At 39.9% G+C, this 22,799-nt stretch overlaps 1 protein-coding gene across 5 annotated transcripts in view; it reads right to left on the bottom strand.

The window, feature by feature from the left end:
• Positions 1-2,448: 2,448 nt before the first annotated feature.
• Positions 2,449-22,799, bottom strand: part of LOC118709479 (rhodopsin) — a 36,028-nt gene continuing 15,677 nt past the window's right edge. The window contains exons 1-4 of one of the 5 annotated variants that reach the window (XM_036421595.2): positions 21,618-21,897; positions 18,161-18,185; positions 16,030-16,175; positions 2,449-4,170 (exon numbers count right to left, since the gene is read on the bottom strand). In XM_036421595.2, coding sequence (XP_036277488.1) covers positions 3,231-4,170; positions 16,030-16,157 — 1,068 coding nt within the window. In that variant the 5' untranslated portion in view covers positions 16,158-16,175; positions 18,161-18,185; positions 21,618-21,897 and the 3' untranslated portion in view covers positions 2,449-3,230. Of the gene's footprint in view, positions 4,171-12,736; positions 12,812-13,355; positions 13,428-16,029; positions 16,176-18,160; positions 18,186-21,617; positions 21,898-22,799 lie in introns of those variants that run through there. The other 4 variants (XM_045575335.1, XM_036421598.2, XM_045575336.1 and 1 more) reach the window with 4 other exon arrangements.

Raw genomic sequence — 22,799 nt, 5'->3', positions numbered from 1 at the left:
TAGTCAAAGCAAAAGGTGAGAAAAGACTCTTTTCCACAGCCAGGGGTCTGTACCCAAAGCAAAGTGAAGAAGCAAGGCTCAAATTTCCCCAGCAATTGGTTCAGCTTTTAGTAATGATGAAATGATCACCCTGGGCCAAATCCTGTCTTAAAGGGAAGGTGCTGGCCTTCTAAACTCCTGCAAAGCTTTTCTAAGCCTCAGTATTTCTCATCTGTAAGTCAGGAATAGTAATACCTGCATATAAAATTGTTGTGAGGATTTGGCACAGTGTATATAAAATGGCTTACACTGTGTTGGGAGCATAATAGTTCTTCAATACTATCTTATATTATATAATAAAAATAACTATTTTCTTTGTTGTCATCATAGTTATTGTTGTTGTTACCTGTAAATGAAGCCAAATATTGTAATGATGGATCTCATTCCATCCTCATGTCACACTCCTTTTGAGGTAACTACATTTCCCAAACTACTTTGCTCTTAGAATCTGGATGCCAGGTATGTTTCACCAATTCAGAGGCAATCGTGTAAGAACTGGAGGATGGAATGTCTTCCTGTTGCTGTTTATTTTGGCAAATAAAATCACAGAGCTATGAGTGGCATGTGGCAGCAGGAGCCATGGTGGAAGCAGCTGCTTGACCTCCAGATCACAGCTGCAGTAGATGACTCTTGACATCAATGAATGGTGGCCTTGACTTCCACTCCTCCAACCCTTTCAGTGACTCTGTAAGCATCTACTTCCTGAATTAGCTCCTTTATGTTTAAATGCCTAAAGTGGTAATTCCTGTTTCTAGAAATGAATCCTGACTGATTCACAGATGGATATCTCATGTAAAGAAATTTCATATATAAAGTTATCTGAAAGAATTTGTCATATTGCTGTCTCACACTTTCTTAGATTTAAAAATGTGTTAATTCTATTTAAACCAGTTCAGTGTTCTCTTTACTGATGTCATTCTCTTTGAGAGCTATTGACATGACACAAAGTTTCCTGGAATTCTGAACAGTTAACACTGTATTTGTATATCATGTTGTAAGGCAGAATATATTTTTGTGACAATCATAATGCATCCACTGTATTCCTTTATACTTTATTTTATTGAGAAAATGACCCCTGAGATAGTTTTGCTACCGGATATCCATTATTTCTTTCTTTCTTAGTATTAAGAACTCTATTTTTTAACTGGGTAGTTGAAGGCACTACTATTAGGTCTAGTAAGAATTAATGTCGTTTTCTAATACTTTTTTAAATCGAATTTATTTAAACAATACAACAAAATTTAATCAACAATATAGTTGCCGTTGTTTTCTACTACTTGTGCCCAACACTCAGGAAGCATTTTAATCCCTCTGTTGTAAAATTCTTGTGATTTTGATGCAAAAAAATTCGGTCAATGCATTTTTGAGGCATTCTTCATTATTAAATTTTTTTCCAAGAAGAAAGTTTTGCAAAGAACGAAACAAATGGTAATCGGAAGGGGCAATATCAGGAGAATATGCAGGTTGAGGGAGAACTTCCCCTTCCAACTGGTGCAGTTTTTCAGCAGTGATTCTTGCAGTATGCGGTCGTGTGTTATTGTGGTGAAGAATTACGCCCTTCCGATTAATCGGCGCGGGTTCTTTTTCTCTTAAAGCTTGGGCTAACCTTTCCAATTGGGCACTATACACTGCACTTGTAATGGTTGGGTTAGATGGTAAAAGTTCATAATGAAGAATTCCTTTAAAATTCCACCAAACACACAACATCACTTTTTTCGCATGCAAGTCAGGTTTTGGCGTGGGCTGCGGAGCCTCATTTTTGTCCAACCATTGAGGCCGCCTTTTCAAATTAACATACAACACCCCTTTTTCATCTCCGGTAACAATTTGCTCTAAAAACGGCAAACGGTTTTGACGAGAGAGGAGCAAACTGCAAATTGTGACTCTTTGATTACAGTTGTTGTCGGTCAACTCATGAGGAACCCATTTTCCAAACTTTTGGACCTTGCCAAGTACACGCAATTGATTGGAAATTGTTTTTTGTGAACAATTTAAAGTTGTCGCAAGCTCTTGTTGGGTAATTTGAGGATTTTGCACCAAAAGAGCTTGAAGAGCTTCTTGATCAAAATTGGACACACGGCCTCGACCACTCTTGTCATCTAACGAAAAATTTCCCTCGCGAAATTTCTCAAACCAACGCTGGCATTTTCTGGAGCTAACTGCATCTTGACCAAGAGCACTACAGATGTTTTTTGCAGCCTCACTTGCTTTTCTTCCTAATTGGAACTCGTAAAGCATGCAGTGCCGAATATGCTCTTCATCCGCCATCTTCTTAGCCCTAATTTTGCAACAAAAACCAAACCAAACACAAACTTTTTCAAGCAAAACTTGTTAATTGCACTTCACACGTACTGTAGATACCACGTGTTTGAAGGTTATGTCAATACAAGTCAACGCCAAGCAAGATTTTAAACGAATGTTTAAAAACGACATTAATTATTACTAGACCCGATACTTTGCTAAAATTTCTCCCCACTCTCCCTTAAAGCCATATGACTTGTCCATAGCCATATAACTAAATTTTGGCCAGTTACATGTAAGAAAAAATGTTTTCTGTAACTCCTAGAAAGTGTCTTCAGAAGAAGTACTGACCCTTCTTTGCCCCTTGCTCTTTCCTGTTAGCTGGAGTGAGAATGTAATGATAGCACTAACAGCCATCTGGGGTCAGTAGGTAGTATGCAAATCATACCAAAGGAAAAGAGAATATGCCCTGAGAATAACTTGCCACATAGGTTTGGATAGTGTACCTCCAGATTTCTTTTACATAAGAAAAAGTGATAATCTCTAACTTTCTAAAGTCACTGTTATTTTGTTTCTGCTTTGTTATAACTTATCCCTAGTTATCATAAAGGGAACAATGAAACTTACTTCCTTCATATCAACTATGGACTATTTCGCAGTCACTAAAAATCAGGAGCATTCTCAAAAGTTGCTCAACTACTGCACACAAGAAGGCAAGTTGCCAAATGTTGATTGGAGTTTAAAATTAAAGACATAAAATGATTTCACTGAGGACAGATCAGTGTATGCAGCAACAAAGTTTGTAAACCAGATGAAACTTTGACTTGCTAATATTATTTTCAATATCAAGTCAATGCACCAATTTGAGGTTGAATAAAAGGCAAGTACTTCACCTTAGATGATGGTCCACTAGAACTAGAGTTATTGACCCCAAATGGCTGAGTTTTTGTTTAAACTTGCCCTCTGCTGTTCATTGTGTGACTACTATACCCCAGTTGACAGCATATCCAATGACATAATCTGCTTTGCAAGTCGGTATTCCAGAGCCCATAGATCAGAGGATTAAAACACTGGCCAAATGAAAAGACTCCAAAAAGCACCAGATTTAAAGCAAAGAAAAACACTCCACACATCTTTCCCAAACCTATAAATATCAGGGTTGGTATTACATGTAAGATGATCTGCAAAAAATGAATTAGGACTGTTTTCCTTGCTTTGATATTTGACCTGTTAAAATGGCCAGCACGTTTGCCTTCTTGATATATTAGAGAGTAACTTATAAGAATTATAGCTAGAGGAAGGAGAAAGAAAATCATGCCAATGGCTCTGGCAGGAATACCATTGAAAATCACTGGGCAAAGGGGCTCTACTTTTAAAACAGCAACCGAACTGGAGCTGGTGCCCTCTATGATGAATAAGCAAACATTCTTGAGTATAATCATTATCCAAGTCCCAGCCAGGATTCTATACTTAAATGAATCTACAAAGGACAGAGATTTCAATGGCCAACATATGACCAGGTAAGTGTTGACAGCCATCAAGGCCAGAGTAAAAAGGATCCCTTCTCCAAAACTTATCTGGGCCCCAAACACCAACCAGCACATCAGCACAGGGCTGTTGGCCATCAGGGCCCTCATCCCTTGGAACACCATTCCCAGGCCACAGTAGGAAGAGATGCACAGCAAATGGTGGCAGAGGAAGATGTATCGGACCTCTTTCCTAAGTTTTGAATTCTGTGATACTATTGCGATGATGATGATCGTGATGAATGTGGCAAAGGAGAAAGTGACCACGTACACAGAGGCCTTCACTGTTGCTTCAAGCCTCAGCCAATCTGAGATGTTGCAGTGTTCAGAAGTCAAGTTCATGATCATCAGGGCAACCTGACTCCTGCAGGAGAGAAGAACAAGAGTGAATCTAGCTTAAAGCATTTCCTGTGGTTTTCCAGTTCTCTGATCTTGTGCACAGTCTCAAGGGACAGATTGCATGTTTTTCAGTATAGAGGATGACAATTTTAGATCTTACTGACATGGATCATTAAACTGGAGAAATCATCAGGGGCCTTCTTTTTATTTCAGGAGAGAGGCATACATTCAACTCATCTAAAGGGAAGATTTGAAATGCATGCTCTCTATACTCATCAAATTGCACAAAATCAGATCAAGGTTCTATTCCTTATGCATCCTCTGTCCCATCTTTGATTGTAAGAATGATTTACGTATTTTCCGGCGTATAAGATAACTTTTGAAACAAAAAAAAGTCAACCGAAAATTGGGGGCAAAAGACCAAAATTGCACAAAAATTACCTGCAGATCTTGATGGCAAAGTAAGTCTTTTCTTTGAAGTGGAGGGTAGTCTTATACAGCGAATATAGGCCTAAACCTACGTTTTAACTGTAAAATTAGGGGGTCGTCTTATATGCTGGAAAATATGGGTAAGTGCAAAGCATAAAGCACAACACTGCTGAAGTCAATTGACTAACTAACAAGCCCTTGCAAAGATCTGGGGATGAAGTGAGGGCAAGATCTGTGAAGAAGGCAGAGAAGTAATTGATGTGAAAACTTGAATTCATTTGAATCTATAAGACATGAAAGGGAGATTAACAGTAATGATGACAATCCTGGGGAATATTTACTTAGTAATTGCTAGGGATCAAAATTGTTCTCAGGGCATATTCCTCACAAACCCTGGAAGATATTTTCTTTTCCACCATGTGGTTTTCACAAACGGAGAAATGGGGACTTGGAGAGGCTAACTAACCTGCTTCAGGCTGTGTGATTATTGCCTAGTAAGGCCAGGTTCTACATTTGGTAGAACTCCAGAGCCCATTCTCTCAACACTGCAAGGAAGTTTATGTCTAATGTAAAACCAAATGAATACATTCCTTGAGGTCTTCTTTGGTTAGTCATTTGACTTGACAACTAGACCCCATTTGTAGGAATATTGTTTCTATTGTGAAGACGCTGGAAGACGGAACGTCTAGGGAAATGCTGGCATCTCAGGATCTCTGATGGACTATAACTACTAAAATGGTAAGAGCTGTCTGGTAGCCTCTATAATCTTCTCAAACATGCACAGCAATGAATAGTACACTTTGTAACATCCTGGGGAACCCTCCAAAGTACAGTATTTTTGTTGTCTCTGTGGAAGTCTGTTGTAGAGACACCAACTGTTGTCTCCCCACCTGCACCCCCTCCAAGGTCAGAAGCCTATCATAGCCTTGCTGCCTGCTTCCTCATAACCTATAAAATCACCTCTTCCTCCATCAAACTTAATTGGATCTGACATAGAGATATCACTTATAGAAAATCATTCTGTAAACTGTGCTGAGTTAATGTCTGTCTCTGAAAATTTTGACCCAAGGATTTTCACATAGAGAATGTAATCCAAATGTGATGTCAAATAAGTGACCTGCCAGTCATTATGGATTATAGATGAGTAGAAGAAAGATGCTCTAGTTTTCATTTTTTTTTAAATATATATTTTTATTGATTTTTTACAGAGAGGAAGAAAGAGGGATAGAGAGTTAGAAACATCAATGAGAGAGAATCATTGATCAGCTGCCTCTTGCACACCCCTTACTGGGGATGTGCCCACAACCAAGGTACATGCCCTTGAGCAGAATCGAACCCGAGTCCGCAGGCTGACTCTATCCACTGAGCCAAACTGGTTTCTGCTAGTTTTCATTCTTGAAAGGTCAATACAAGTCTCACTTTCTCCAAGGAGCTTTCTCTCACTACCTCAGTGATCCCTCTATTTCTAAACAACCCTCCCATAGCACACCTAGCTTCCTCATGCTTTTGGTAAATGAGCAATAATAGAGGCCATAAAGCCCCTTAGGGGCCATAAAAGCCCTTGCACAGCAAAGAGAAGAGCCTTGACTTCTGATTCTACTGAGATGCTCTGCATTTTCTGTCCTTGGGTTCTAAAAACATAACACACCCATATATTATTTGACCTAGCTCAAATGGTTTTATTCTTGCCTCTAGAGTTCAAAGTATATACAATGGACACTGAAAAGGTACAATAAATTTTATTGATTTCCTAAAGGTCATATCACAATGGAGACACAACCATTGCAACTTCCTGAGAATCTAAAATGTCATAGCTCCTTACAAAATCCCTTGGTGAAGGCACACATTTTTTTCTGCCTATTGTATTGTCACCCTTTGTGGAGAATTTTTCCTATGCTGGTGGATTTTTTTTATATTGTCATGCTGTTGAGCTCTAGGCATCTATTTTTCTCTAAAATCCAGCACTTCAGAAAGGGATGTAAATTGTAACTGTCATTGTCAAACTCACTATTAAGCTTTTTTTTAGCTTTGAATTTTTCAATCAAAATCTTACACTAGTCCAGCCAGCATGGTTTATTGGTTGAGCTTTGACCTATGAACCAGGAGGTCAGCGTTCGTTTGATTCCCAGTCAGGGCATATTCTAGGTTGTGGGGTCAATCCCCAGTGTGGGTGCAAGAGGCAGCCAGTCAAGGATTTTTTCTCATCACTGATGTTTCTCTCTCTCTCTCTCTCTCTCTCTCTCTCTCTCTCTCTCTCTCTCTCTCCCCCCCTTTCTCTCTGAAATCAATAAAAATAATTTTATAAAAAATCTTACATAAGAATCCTTCAATAATAAACAGAAAAGTGCAATCTGTGCACATTGAATGCCTCCTCCTAATCGCTCACTCCTGTAACTGGCCTCAGGGCACCTCCATGGAAACTGAGGACCCCATTGAAAACCCTGGCAAGCTGAAATAAGCACTCTACCATTGGCCTGGGAGCATCACATGAACTTGGAACTAAGCCTAGATCAACTGCCAACAAGAAATGTGACTGGACATTGAAATCACCACACTTCTCTGGTCCTCGGTTTCTTACATCACAGCCATACACCATCATCAAGTTCCACATCCTTTCTCTTTATATCTACAGTCATCCTTACTCACATCCTCAGAGGCCAACTCTAAACTTGGATCTGGATTATCTGGGTTTTTACTCTTGAGAACAATATTGTCTCCACCTCTATTTCAGCTATAGTATCTTATTCCCATGCTGGAGCCATAAATAGAACCCTAAGCTCTCCACGTCAGGGAATACCTCATCCTGCCAGGCCCTCTGTCAGGACCTGAAACCCAACGCTGAGCCCCAACTTAGGGTGGTCACTGCTGGCAGGTTCTACAATGGTGGAGGACTCCTTGTCTCCTTGGGCCTCCTAACAACACCCACTTCTGGGCTCAGTGTTGTGGGATTGGCCCAGCTGATGGGCTCTATTCCTCATTATTCAGTCTTGCTCTCCACACACCATTCTGCCCAGAATCTGTCATCAGCTATAGCTTCCCAGCTGGATTATTGCTTGAAATGACTTCCCTGCACCTGGTGGGGCTCATCTGCTCTGCCCCCCCCTTCATCACCCCACCACACACACACACACACACACACACACACACACACACACACCTGTCTAGTTTATTTGACAACACCTCTCCGATAGCAATGAGCTAGGCTTGGCCTATCTTTTTTCTAAGACTTGAAACCCTATACTGAGCATGAGTGACTGTCATTGTTCTTCCTTTAGAATAAAATTCTAAAAGCTGTTCCTTCCCCCATGAATTACTGCAGCTGCAGCTATAATAAAGATGAAACTACCAACAGCTCTCCCTCCTGATCTGAAGTACTTTAAAATATATTTTATTGATTTTTATACAGAGAGGAAGGGAGAGAGATAGAGAGTTAGAAACATCAATGAGAGAGAGTCATCGATCAGCTGCCTCTTGCACACCCCCTACTGGGGACATGCCTGCAACCAAGGTACATGCCCTTGACCGGAATCGAACCAGGGTCCCTTCAGTCCCCAAGCTGACGCTCTATCCATTGAGCCAAACCGGTCCTGGCATGATCTGAAGTACTTTAAAGCAACTATTTATTGAGACCAAGCAAGAACTACTTTCTCTGGTTTTCCAACTACTTTCTCTGGTTTAACACACTAATCAATGTTCATCATTTCACTCAACCAATCTTCATCGAGCCATGAAACACACAACATATAATCCTCAATAGTAAGGTTAAAAGTGGGAAAACACTGCCTGGCCAGTTTGGCTCAGTGGTTGAGCATCAACCTATGAACAAGATAGCCATGATTTGATTGCTGGTCAGGGCATGTATCCAGGTTTTGGGCACTATACCCAGTGAGGGGCATGCAGGAGGCAGCCAATCAAATGATTCTCTCTCGTCATTGATGTTTCTCTCTCTCTCCCTCTCCCTTTCTCTCTGAAATCAATAAAAATATTTTTAAAGGTGATAAAACACCATTACTAACATACAAAAAGTCCTGTCCAGTGAAGATTCAGAAAACAATGTAATTAGATAATAACCAGAAACATCATTTATATTATTACTCGTTTATCAAAAGCATGAGGAAGCTAGGTGTGCTAAGGGAGGGTTATTTAGAAATAGAGGGATCACTAAGGCAGTGAGAGAAAGTTCCTTGGAGTAAGTGAGACTTGCATTGACATTTCAAGAATGAAAACTAAAGCAAAGCAGTGTCAAGGGTGAGTTGGGGAAGGAAACGAAGAGGTACAGATCCCAGGCAACAGAAAGCCATGGGAGTCAAGATGGGTATGTTCAGGGGACAATGATAGATTGGAGTGATGGCTTGTTTATGACTAAGAATAGACTGGGGGCTTTGATACCAATTCAAGGTTTAAATTTTATTTTGTAGGCCCTGTATGATTAAAATTGGGAGTAGTAGATGCCATAGGTTAAGAACCAACATGAGATGCCCACCCTTGCTTGCCTAGTGGCATTTGATAAGAGGTCTGCAGAGCAGGCAGCTGGGCCAATGACAGATTTGCACAATGAAGGCATTGCTAGCAAAGTGGGTGGCTCAGAATACTTTTTGTATACATGAAATCTCCAAGAGGGCTGCAAATCTACAAAATCAATGAGGGCTAGTATCATTGCCTTTCCTTTATTTATGAGACCTCAGAAAGATCAGTAATGCATTCAGGATCACACCGCCAGAAAGAATCTCTCAGTCTCCAAATTTAAATGCCTTTTCAGAAGTAGATTTGCATATCAAGAGCTCATGGCAACCAAGCCCACATAATAAGCCCTCATCTGTTCATATTATCTCCACTTAAGGATGGTTCTAAAAGCCTTTTTCTTCTGAAATTATAAAATGGGGAATACCTGTTTTCTTCTAGCCCCAAATGTTACTTTGGCTTCAGCTTTTTAATAAAACTCTCATGTTAAGAGATTTCAGCAAAGAATTACACTATAACCACAGTTGCCCTTACAAATCAGAACCAGTGTCAGAAGAAGAAGAAAAAGAAGAAGGAGGAGGAGGAGGAGGAGAAGGAGGAGGAGGAGGAGGAGGAGGAGGAGGAGGAGGAGGAGGGGGGAGAGGAGGAGGAGGAGAAACTGATGTGTGCAAAGGGCAGGACTGGGTCTCATCCTTAATTTTTGTCCCTGCTTCCAATTTAGGACCAACCAGAGAAAGCAGAATATGTACCCCTAACCCACTGGTTGGCAAACTCATTAGTCAACAGAGCCAAATATCAACAGTTCAATGATAGAAATTTCTTTTGAGAGCCAATTTTTTTTTTAACTTAAACTATATAGGTAGGTACATTGTTATTAACTTAATTAAGGTACTCCTAAGCTGGTCTTTGCTAAAAATGTCCTCAATCTGATTGAGGTACACTCAAGGGGACAAAGAGCCACATGTGTTTGCCAACCACTGCCCTAACCAATCACATAGGACACCCACTTCTAGCTGGCTGCCTCGAACTTCCTCAGGACCATAGCTGCCAATCAGGGAAAATCTGGATCCTTTCCTTTTCCCCCTAGAAAGCTTTCCCATTCCTTTGTCTGACTTGCATTCTCCATCAAAACCTAAGTGATGATGGCTGCCTCCCTTGGTATAACAAACTCCAAATATATAACCTTTGATTTTCTCCTTTGATTGGTCTTGGTTTATCCTCATATCTGTATGCAAAGATGGTGCTAGTGGCATTGGCTTTGCTGATGAATTTGTGGTGGTCCCATGCTTCCTCTCCATCCTGGCCCCTCTGGTCAGGCAGTTCAGGCTGAGTAAGGCAGATCCCTTTCCTGGAGGAGTAACTGTCCCCTTGGCCTCATGAGATCTGGCCACTGAGCTCGAAGTATTTACTGCTTCTCTTGCATCTGAGGGTTCACAAACCCCCACTTCAGAAAAAGTCAAGAGAGTATTGGATGTGTGCTAACCTGAATGGGGGACCTGGAAGGGAGCTTATGAAAAGAGATTATGACACTGGACCTAATGGTGGCAGACAAAATATATTATTGGATAGCATGTATTGATTGTTCACTGAGGTGGCTCTAATGGAGATTGACTTCTTTAACATGAACACCAAGTCTATAAAGTAGGCACTATCATTATTCACTTTTTCCAGAAAACACTGATAGAGAAAGGAAGTAACTGGGCCAGAGTTAATTAGTTCATGACAGTGATACTAAAATTTGGACCAAGCAGTCCAACTCCAGGGCCCAATCTCCACAGCTCTGTGCCAGGTGCCCCCATGTCAGTGAAGGCCAATATTTAAAGGTTGTGAAGGGCTCTCCATATTTCCCATGGAGATGCTGAGTGATAGTGAAGTCTGGCTTCAAACCTAGCTCTTCTGATTTCTGAGGTGGCATTTTGTTATTGTTGTATTTTTTTCTAAAAGTATCTACCACATTAAAGAGTGTGAATCAAATTCTTTTAAAAGAGAGAGAAAAAGGTGTTATGATCTGGATTTATGTCCCCACCAAATCCATATTTTGAAGCTCTAATCCCAAAACTTCCAAATGTGACTGGATTTGGAGATAGAGTCTTCAAAGAGGTGATTAAGGTAAACTGAGGCCATGGGAGGTGGAGGTGGAGGGTGGGAATCCAATCTGACCAGTGCCCTTGTGTCTTGTGAGAAGAGGACATAAGGATAGAGAGAGGGAGACCCCCAAGAGATGTGTGTGCATAGAGAAAAGACCATATAAAGAGATAGCAAGAGAAAGATCACCTAAAGCAAGCCAAAGAAAGTGGCTTCAGAGAAACCAACTCTGTCAGCACCTTGATCTTGGACTTCCAGACTCCACTTTTCTTTTGTTTAAGCTACGCATTTGTGGCTTTTTATTACGGCAGCCCTAGCATCCTGATACAGCAGGGAAAAGCAGTTGCCAGCTACCCCCTTATTCCTTATATCTGAGAATGGCTTCACATGGGTCCCATTAGAATCTGCCCAATACCTACACCTGGGAATTTCTGAAGAAGGAAAGATCTCTGATCTCTGAGAGGAAGAAGGACCTTCTTTTCCTGGATGCTCACAGTCTGTCAGGCAGTGACTACCACCATCAGGGCCAGTGTCTGACTTGCCCCCAATGGGAAGAGCTCATGAGCTGAGAACAAACTTCAGAAATTATTTCAAGTGCTCAGTGGCTCCTGGCAGAGGCCAATGAGGACAAGTGGACATGTCCAAAACGGCTCTTAAACCCTCTCTGAAAGACCAGACCTTCTCTCCCACAATAAACATGCCCCCTTCTCTTTAAATGTGGCTTTTCCTTTGGTCTAACTGGCACTGTACTTTGTTATTTAAAAAAAAACAAAAAACACTTCAGTAGGTGAAGCCTGGGGATCTCCTCTGTTTTTCTCCTCAGAGGGGGAAGGAAGAGAGGGAGGAACCGGTGCTTCCTGAGCACAGACATTTGACCACAAGAACAAGCACTTTCTAAGTATTAGCCGTGATTGTTAAGCATCTTAAAGAGGCTCTCATTATGGATTGTCTCAGTTTAGGTTATTACAAGGGTATTTCTTAGATCACATGATTTCACATATCTAGAGGAAATGATGAACAACATAGACTGATAAACAAAAACAGACCCTGAGAAAGAGAAGCAGCGAACAGACTCTCAAACCTCAGAGGGAAAGTAGGGGAGGATGGGGGTAAAGGGGAAGAGATCAACCAAAGGAATTGTGTGCATGCATATGGGCCTGGCCAGTGGCCATGGACAACAGGGGGGTGAGGGCGTATGTAGGGAGGGGTTTAGGATGGGGTTGGGGGGATGAGGAGAATTATGTGATACCATAATCAATAAAAATAAAAAAAGAGGCTCTCAGAGGAGATACAGAGAGCTGGGTGAGGTTACACAGCCTTTGTAGGTATATCCCGTGACTTCTGAAGATAGAAAAATTACATGCTTTCCCAGGCAGTTGACTCTTTAAGTGTTAACATGCCATATATATATATATATATATATATATATATATATATATATATATATATATATATATGAAATCCTCCAGCTTTGTCTTCCAATTTTTTGTGAACAAAATTTTGATCTACAGTCTTTTAAGTATGCATAGGATTCCCAAATCTAAAGACCCACTATTTTGCTTTAATAAAAGCTTGCCCTTTTCTAAAACACTTTAAAAAGCAATGTACACACGCACCTTCACTGAACACCTTGAGATTTTAAAACAGCAGGCTTCCCATGGTCCTGAGCAGTGTGCTACAAATTCACAAACCTGCATATGAATAAATATTTAAGAACACAGTATTAAAAAGAAGGTAGCTCATTAAAAAGCTTTTTTTCATTTTATGAGTTAGATCATGATACATGTGTCTAACCCAACTGATTGCAGTAACAAGGAGGGAGATCTGTGTAAAGAAAGCAGGCACAAATTCATGACGTTCTTCACTGTCCTAACTGCAGGTAGAAATCAGGCACGGGAGCGATCCCAGGATTTCAGGATGAGACTGGTCCATACTCACTAACTATAATGGTGTCATATGTAACATAGGATTTTTTCAGAACTATAGAAACTTAAACAATGAATTTATATGAAATTATGGTACATTGATTAGAATAAAACATTCAGTTCTACTGGGATGGAGCTTGCTTAATTGGCATGGGATTATCCAAGGAGTGGCAGAGACAGACATTTGGTAATTTCCAATTACCTCTGTGCCCCCAGCATGAATCTAAGAGCTGGTGACACACAGTAATCCACACACACCAAGTCTTTGATGTCATGGAGCTTATACATTCCTGAATCCTCTGACAGTTACCTAGCAGGTAGTAAAAAGATGAATTCTCTATTCCTCCCTATCTCTCCAGAATGCCAAAGGTCAATCTGATATCTGTGAACCACAAAGAACAAACAGCCATCATTCTGCTGCTGAGAAAATGATTCATATCAATCCTATTCCCCAGAATCTGAGAAGTATTTTTATCTTTGATCAATTGGCTTTTCTCTAACAAGAGCTTGTCTTGTAGCATTTACTTTTGAAATGTGCTAAAGCTATTTTTTTCCCAGGTTTTCTTTTAATTGTTGACGCTATTACATATGTCCCATTCCCCCCCCCCCTTTGCCTACCTCTACCCAGCCCCTAACCCCATCCCTCTAGCCATCACCAGGCTGTTGTCTGTGCTTATTGGTTATGCCTATATGTTCTTTGACTAATCCCTTCACCTTCTTTCATCCAGTTTTCCCTCTCCCCCTCTGACAGCTGTCAGTCTGATCCATGTATCCATGCCTCTATTTCTATTTTGTTCAGTTCATTTTGTTCTCTAGATAGTTTAATGTTGCATGACTGCAATTATTAAGCTAGTGCAAAGTTATTTTATCTGTATATGACTTTAACATTATTAAAGCTTACAAAATAATAAATAGCAGCCAAATGGTAAGTTTTGTGGGGGTTTTTTGTGTGTGTGGTTTTAAAATATATATTTTATTGATTTTTTTACAGAGAGAAAGAGAGAGGGATAGAGAGAGTTAGAAACATCAATGAGAGAGAAACATCAATCAGCAGCCCTTGACCAGAATTGAACCTGGGATCCTTGAGTCTGCAGGCCAATGCTCTATCCACTGAGCCAAATAGGTTAGGGCGAGTTTTGTGTTTTGCTAGTAGGCAATCCTCTACTCTGGAGCCAATGGTTTTCTTTTACTGCATAGTTAAGATAGTCGCTCCATCCTAAACAACAAGACATACCCGCTTTGTCTCACAGACTGCACCTGGCTTCAGCCATAAACCAAATGCTTCATCGTCAGTACCATCTTGGCAAAGCAGAAATCACAGATTCCAAGAAGTATTTTTTTTTCTCTCTGACTCAGCATTGAAGATTATTGTAAACTTCTGTCAGTTTAATTCTATTTCCCAAATTAAGGTGCAATTTAATGATAGCTATTCTTAGTAACCCATTTCATATACTGTGATTGTTTCACTAATGAAAAAGAACTCCTTTAGTTTTGAAATCTATATACACTATACATTGCTTGGTTAAATGCCCCCGTGTCGCCCAGCTGGGGTGACTCAATGGTTGAGCATCAGCCTACAAACCAGGAGGCCACATATTTGATTCCCTGTCAGGGCACATGCCACAGTTGCGGGTTCAATCCCCAGTAGGAAGTGTGCAGGAGGCAGCGGATCAATGATTCTCATCATTGATGGTTCTGTCTTTCTCTCCCTCTCCCTTCCTCTCTGAAAGCATTGAAAACAATATATTTTTTAAAATACTCCTTTCTTTATTAGGTATCTTTGTATCATTCAGATTATGCCTGTCCTGCAAAGTCAACTTTTGAGACCTGAAAACTGTATAATTTTAAGTAAATCTTACGATTCAAAGTGGAAATTTATGGAGTGCCTTAACCTTTGGCCTCTCTGAGAACTTTTATAATACTTAGCATGTAATTGATTATTAACTTGAACTTTTACTTAATTATACATATGTTTTCTCTCTATTGCCAGAACCTATGTATAAAGGTCCTTTGGCAGAGATATAAATGTCCACTGTCACAGCACATTCTCTATTCCCATTTGAATAGAATTGTATTTTTTCATAGCAAAGTCCACTATGCCAGAATATTAAAGTTCTTGGTTAATTTCAGTATCATTTATATTAATATTTGTTTTATAGAATGAATATAGAATTTTGAATCATATTTATAGAGAAAATAGCTGCTTCAATATTCATCTATGTGATTATCAGTAAATATGACCATTATATTTATCTTTTTATTTAATGGACTTATTCCCAAATAAAAAATATATTATTGGCCAAAACTGGTTTGGCTCAGTGGTAGAGCATTGGTCTGTGGACTGAAGGGTCCCAGGTTCAATTCTGGTCAAGGGCATGTATCTGGGTTGCGGGCACATCCCCAGTAGGGGGTGTGCAAGAGGCAGCTGGTCGATGTTTCTCTCTTATCGATGTTTCTAGCTCTCTATCTCTCTCCCTTCCTCTCTGTGAAAAATCAATAAAATATATTTTAAATATATATATATATATATATATATATATATATATATATATATAATTATTGTCACTAATGCTATTTTTTGCAAACATTATTTGTAACTCTATTTTGTATTTTTTCAAAAGACCTACTTTCTAAGTATTGGTGACCAAAAAAATTATTAACTTTGAAAACCCTAGTTAAATTATCATTAAACCACTTTTGAGTGATCCAAAACTCCTTATTCAGGGTTTTAAAATGCTTCACTTATACATTCACTCACTCATTCTTTCATTTAATAAGCATATTGTGCACCCACCCACATATGTTAGGCACTGGGCTAAATGCTGGGCCTAACAAAGATGAATGACATATGGCCTATGTTCTCAAAAATTTACTTTATTGATTTGGAAGTGGGAGAGGAAAGAACACAGGAATAATTTGTGAGAGAGATGGCAAAAACACAGATCAATTTTATACATTATAAATTGGAAAAAATGTATACAAACCACAAATCTTTGCTTAGAGAAAGGTGAGTTCTTTTTCCAAGAAAAGGATCTGAGGAAAGTGTTGTTTCTTTTCTTGCATGGAAAAACAGAGCAGCAAGGTTGAGATAAGTCCCAGGCAGTACAGACATGGAGGTAGCAGAAGCTTCCTGGAAGAAGCAAGGACACAAAAAAGTTTAGTAAGGATGCTTGAGAATGAGAGGAGGGTAAAAACGCCCTCTAGAAAACTACACTGCAAATAAGTAAGTAAGTAAATATATATATATATATATATATATATATATATATATATATATATATATATACATATGCCTAAGCAACCATTACGACCAGAATGACCAGTCGACCAGTCATGATGATGTGCACTGACCACCAGGAGGAGGATGCTCAATGCAGGAGTTGCCTCCTGGTGGTCAGTGTGCTCCCAGAGCCAACCTCCTATGGCCCCTCCCCATGGGCTCAATGGAGGAAGCCCAACCTCCTGTGACCCCCTCCCCTCCAGCCTGCCAGTCCCCTGTTAGGCCTCAATCACCGACCAGGCTGAGGGACCCCACCTATGCACGAATTCATGCAACAGGCCTTTAGTAAGTAAATAAATAAGTAACAAAGGCTGGTACTATGGGGAAGAAATGAGAACAAATATATTCATGGAAACTTGCAGATAATATCTATAGAAGAAAAACAGACAAAGACTTTTCTAATTTAAGCAAACACATGTTTGAAAGGGTCAGTTAACTAGGTCAAGATACTGGCCAATGTTGGGATTTACCCAAATGACTAAGAGGTTATAGGTGCCATTGGGATATAGATGTATGGAGAAACTACCCCATTAAAGAACAAATGAGCAGTCATCACAGGGATTCTCAGTGTAGGACACATCTGGATGAATCTGACAACAACACAAGTGCAGGGTGCAAGGCTTCCTGGGAGGTGAGGGTGGAAACATATAAACCACAGTGGTGCGTGCCCAACAAATGCATGGCAGTATCACTCTGATCTAGTGAGACTTGCTCCAACACACAAAGAACCTTCCAATAGAATTCCTTTTCACCACCTCCTTGGCCACTCAAACCACTCATGTCCATTAGGTCAAGCCATACAAAAGCAGAGACTATAGAATTCTTGGCTACAGCAAATTCTAACAAAGAAAGAGGCTCACATCACTAGTCCCTATTTATCACCAATTTTATATAACTTGAAGATTTACCTTGTTTCAAAGGTAATATTGAAATGAGAGATATTAAAATGACAGTTGAAAATAAAAGGATGCTTGCTCACTTGGAAGCAATGAGTAGTAAGTTAATAATGCATCACCAACACTGAAGTGAAAACAGGTCCTGTTGAGTGGAATATCCTGATCCACTGAACAAGTAGATCCCATTCGCTGAGAGATATTCAGGAGGTTGCCACAGTATTATTATTATTTTCAATGAATATCTACTATGTGTCAGAGTACTGTGAAGTGTCTCCAGTTAGTTAAGTGAAAAATAAGGCAGAATCCCTACATTTGGGGAGCTCACAGTCATTTAAAGAAGATAGATATGTAAGCAAATAGTTTCAATACTATAATTAAAGTGCTTTAATTCAAAGTATCATGGAAACCCAAAGGAGAGAATCTAATATGCCTAGAAAAGTTAGGGGAAACTTTGCAGAGGACAGTGACTATAGAAAATAATAACAATTCACTCATCCAGTGAGCCAGCCTTCCATTCATTCATTCATTCATTCATTCATCACATACGTGTCGAGTGAATCCAACTGTTCTGTATGCTGTGTATACATCGAACAAGACCAAAAAAAAGTCCGTACTTGAGTGAAGGTTACATTCTGTTGGGGTGTGAATGGTATTACCTTAAGACTATCCAGTGTCCACCTCCTGGCCTTATTTTCTCTCCTACATATTTTCCTACGGAGACAGCGTGCCCTGACCACACTGGAGCATTCTGATCTTTTTTGGTAAGTGTATCTCTCATCATGAAACCAGTTTCATGATAATGCCAGTTTATTACTTACCATCACAATAGAATAATTCCAGAAGGGCACCATCAGATGAAATCAAGTTTCCGAAACTGTAACACTGAATGTTACTCAAAGTGAGAAATGAGATGTCTAGACTGACATGAAAAATCCTTACCTTTCTTTGACAATGGAGATCTTTCCTGCCAATGGGGGGTCGGGGAGGAAGTTCTGTTTCCCAGGAGAAAGTTTGTGGAAGAGCAGCAGGAGTTTCTTTTGCATCCCAGGAAGAACTCCCAATGTCCAGGAGGTAGTAGAAGTGAATCAAGGGACATGCCTCATTTCACATTTTCCCAGGACCCTGAGCCTTCAGACCTGGGGCCCTTCAATGGTCCCTGCAGCTAGTGTCACAGGGTGATTCACCTCATAGAGAGCTGCAGAACCTCAGAGACAGTCACTTCCTGAAAGAACACAGCGTCTTCTCTCCAAGAAGGAAGCGGAAGAACCTGGGGGCCAGTGCCTCCCCTTTGTAGAGGGATACTTTGTACAGTATCCCTCTACAAAGAGAGGCATGCTCTCTGCACCCTTCTGGGGTTGGGACCCACCTGATGGCATTTAAAGGTGACAAGGAAAAAATGTCTCTAGACAAAGGGAAGAGGTTTCCCCATCCTAACATAAGGGGAACATTCAAGCCATTGCAACCAGTGGTTTGAAGCCAAACTGACCTTAAAAGATCTCAGACTACTCCTATGGAAATGACCACAGTTTCATAACAGAAGCAAGAGAAAGGAAGTTAGAAGCTTCTGCAAAGCACAGTTGGTATCATTCTGAAAATTCATAGTTCCTGTTGACCAACATGTCTGCTTTAAATCCCTAAAGCTACTAATTATAAATGTTACACACCAGGTTTTCCTCATATTTATAGCCTTTGTTTCTTTTTGAAGTTACATGTTTGTTGTCAAAATTTTAAATGCAGACATACATAACAAAGAACATGTAAAATTCTCTATAATTCCATCACCTGAAAATAACTACAGTTGGCACTTTGTTGAACATCTTTCCAGCCTTTTTTCTGTGATGAGGTGAAGCTTAGGACGAGCTCTCAACATCCATTCCACCCCACACTAGTGTGTAACATTCGTGCAACTTTATAGGGACTAGCCTTGTCCCCAGCTCTGATTAGTTCCTGATTTACTAAACAAAATTTCAATAATCATATGACCTTGATGTGTGGGGTCGGATTCTGGAGTCAAAATAAGACCACCGGAGGCTGCTAATTGATTAAAAAGCAGGCAAGGATTTATTGAACTGATCAGGATGGCCACGAGAGCACCACACGCAGGTGAAGGCCACACTCACAACCGTGCCATTTCAGGTATAGGCAGTCCTTTTAAAGCTCTAAACCACAAAAATTTTCCTATGTTCTAAATTCTAAATTCTAAAGGCAGGGAACAGCCCGCAGGGTCATTCCCAGCCACATCCTGCTGGACGTTGGAATGTGGACCTAACTTGTGATAGCAGAGAGTACAGAAGCAGACCCGAGCAAAGTTAATCTCTGAAGGTTATCTGCGGTTTCAACTCCTGGAGCTACTGGGTCAGTGGGAATCAATCTCCTGTGGTTCTGGTCCTCAGGCACAGGAAAATTGCCTTAGCTTCCAGGCTCAATCTGGAAGCTGAGGTAACCACCCTATTGTTTAAGCAAGTAAGTGAGTGCAGCAGCCAGAATAGCAGGGTTAAAATTCAAACAGCAGTTTTTACCTAAGTATGGTTGCTACCATACTTCACTTGGCACAATGTTTATTTTAAGGACCAGCACCTAACCCAGACCTAACCCAGGCAATACAAAGCATTTCCCTTGTTGCCCAGAAAAACACATAATCAAGATGATCCAATCAGAGGGAAGCCTAGGGAAGCCTAGGATTACTGCTAAAGGCTGGGGGAGAAATATTCCTCTGGGTTTGAACAAAACGGCTCTGGGAACTATTGGTGGCCATCTTGCCAAGACAAGAAAAATCACTTTCAGGTGAAAGCAGATGGTGCAGAAGGCAAAAAGAGATATAAAAAGAAATTCAGTTAAAGAACATTCTGAGCTGCTAAATTAAATTAACACCAATATCTGTCTTACTTTTGGAGCTTCTAGTTATGAACCAAAAAATTTGCTTTTTGAAGTCAGTATAAATTGAGTGCTTTAGTACTTGTAACTAAATGCATCCTAAATGACTCATGTAGTTATTTATTTAAAAATGTACATACTGTTTATAATTTCCTATTTAAAAATACATCACAACCACCCTTCCTTTTCAAGATAAATACACTTTCACCAAGTTGTTTCAGAGTAGTCTGTTGTAAGGACATTAAATTACTCATCCAACCTCCTATTGTGGGGCATTTACATTGTTTCTGGGTTTTTCCATATTATATAAACAATTCTCATTGAGTTTCCTAAATATAAGAGGACATAGTTATTTCCCTAAGATAGCTGTCTCATGTAAAATTACTGAGTCAGATTGTGTACTACTTAAAAGGTCTTTGACTCATGTTGCCAAAGGCCCTCCCAAAAAATTATTTCAAATATATTCCAACCAACAGAGCATGAAATGCCCAAAAAAGTCTCAACCCAGAACCCTCAATACAGATAAAGTTTCAATACAAATAAAGTCTCTGTCTATGTCTTATTGCTGTTTAATTCCCATTAAAAAACACCTTAAAGAGTGCTTTAGTATTTAATTTTTATGTATTTATTTGCTTATTATATTTTTCTTCTTCTGAATTTCCACTGACAATCTTTTCCCACTTTACATTGAAGCACTTGTTTATTTTTATATCTCAAAAGTAAAATATAGGCATAAGTAGATTTTAATTAAAGAGAAATTTTAAAAAAGGAGTTACTATATGACCTAGCAATTTCATTCTAAGATATATGCCCAAGAGAATGAAAGCATATCCACACAAAAACTTGTACACAAATATTCACAGCAGCAATATGCATAATATCTCAAAAAGTGGAAATCATCCCAATGTTTGGTGAATGGATAAACAAATCTTGGTATATTCATACCAAGATTCCCACTCAGCAAGAAAAAGGAATGGTTTCGCTATAGTAATACCCACTATCGTGCATAATATGGGTAAATCTCAAAAGTATTATTCCAAGTGAAAGAAACCAGACATGAAAGATGCCAAGTGAGTAATTTCAATTATATGATATTCTGGAAAGGCAAAACTGGAGAGACAGAAATCAGACCAGTGGTTGCCAAGAGTTAGGCGTAGGGAAGAGAAAGGCACAAAGAGGTGAAAGGGAACTTTTTGTTTTGATAGAATTGTTCTATGTCCTGGTTATGGTGATGACTGTACAACTATAAACATTTGTTAAAACTGAGAGAACTACATGCTTCAAATGGTAATTTTTTCAGTATGTAAATTATACTTCAATAAATCAATTTTTTTTAAAAAATCAAATGCATTATTACTGAAACTTATTTTTGCAATTTGGGGAGATTCCCACAAAAGAGGAAAAGCAGAGAACATTTACTTCCTCAAAACTTACATTCACCATTTTCTGAAACACAATTAAGTACCTATGCACATTCATACATCACCAACTTAGTAAGCATTTTTAGCAACAGACTACTTACTGTTTGAGAAAGAAATTAGCTTTGCTAGCGTTGTCTCTCCCTGTTCCTTCAACCTGGTCACAATTGTTTTAAGGCTGGTAAGCTGGCTGCTAGTGAAGAGGGTGTTTTAAGTGTTTCACTTCCTCTCAGAGGAGGTTAACAAGAGCAATCATGGGTAAAATCAGGAGAGATCAAATTAGATCCAGTCTGCTCCTGTGAGAAGTACGGCAGGAGGAATCTATGCTCTGCCCACACTCGCTCTGATCTCTCCATTTATTATAGTTGCATGCCTTTCCTCCCAGCTGCCAGCATCTGCTTCTCTTTGTTGGAGGATGGTCCTACAGCTGCCAAAACCCAACTGCCTGCTATACTTGGTAAACCAGATGATCCTGGGCTGTGACTCACAGGTACAGGCGTCTCAATAGCACTTTTGCACCTGTCAAAGACAACATCAATGTGTATTTTACACCAGTGCTTCTCACACTTCTATGATCATTGGCTGGGGATTGAGTTCAACTGCAGATTCTGTTGCCGGAGGTCTCAGAGTCTCCAGTTCTAATAAGCTCTTAGGTGAGGCCAATGCTGCCATCTACAGATCCCACCTTAAGCAGCAGAGGCCTTTTTCCAGGGTTCCTGGCAGAATCTAGCCAAAGACAAGAGGGTGTCTACACTTTGTGATCTACCAGAGAAAGGGTAAATACCCCAGGGCAAAATGTGGCTAAGAGAAAATGGAGAAGATGGAGTTCTGTGGGCAGAATGTAAGCATTCCAGAAGCAGCCCAGATTGAGGAATTCAGGTGGCATTCCCCTGATGGAGATATATTTGTAGGCTGAAAAGCATAAACAAACAAACAAAACAAAAAAATCCCTGCCCTACAACTACTGAGAGGCAGCAATCTGAAACCTGTCTTTGAGCTGTGGGGAAGGGGCAGTGGGTGAGGGAAGTTGGGGCCGTGAATACACAGCAAGGTTATGAAGGATGTTCTGTGCCTCACAGCAGAAGAGCTGAGATGGATTTTAGACCATTTCAAAAAGAGAGAAAGAATTCTGGTAGAACTAGTAATGGATGATTGTTAGCAGGAGGACTGGCGTGTATTTAGATTCTGTCAGGAGACTGTTTATCTTAGACCATGTCACAGAGCACATAAGAGTCATTCATCAATTCCTTCCATAAGACAGTTCCAGGAAGCAATCACCTGATAAA

The sequence above is a fragment of the Pipistrellus kuhlii genome, unplaced genomic scaffold (genome assembly GCF_014108245.1).
Source record: "Pipistrellus kuhlii isolate mPipKuh1 unplaced genomic scaffold, mPipKuh1.p scaffold_m20_p_7, whole genome shotgun sequence".
In the NCBI taxonomy this organism is placed as follows: domain Eukaryota; kingdom Metazoa; phylum Chordata; class Mammalia; order Chiroptera; family Vespertilionidae; genus Pipistrellus; species Pipistrellus kuhlii.
The sequence above is the reverse complement of the archived record's forward strand: the minus strand, read 5'-3'. Positions and strand labels throughout refer to the sequence as shown.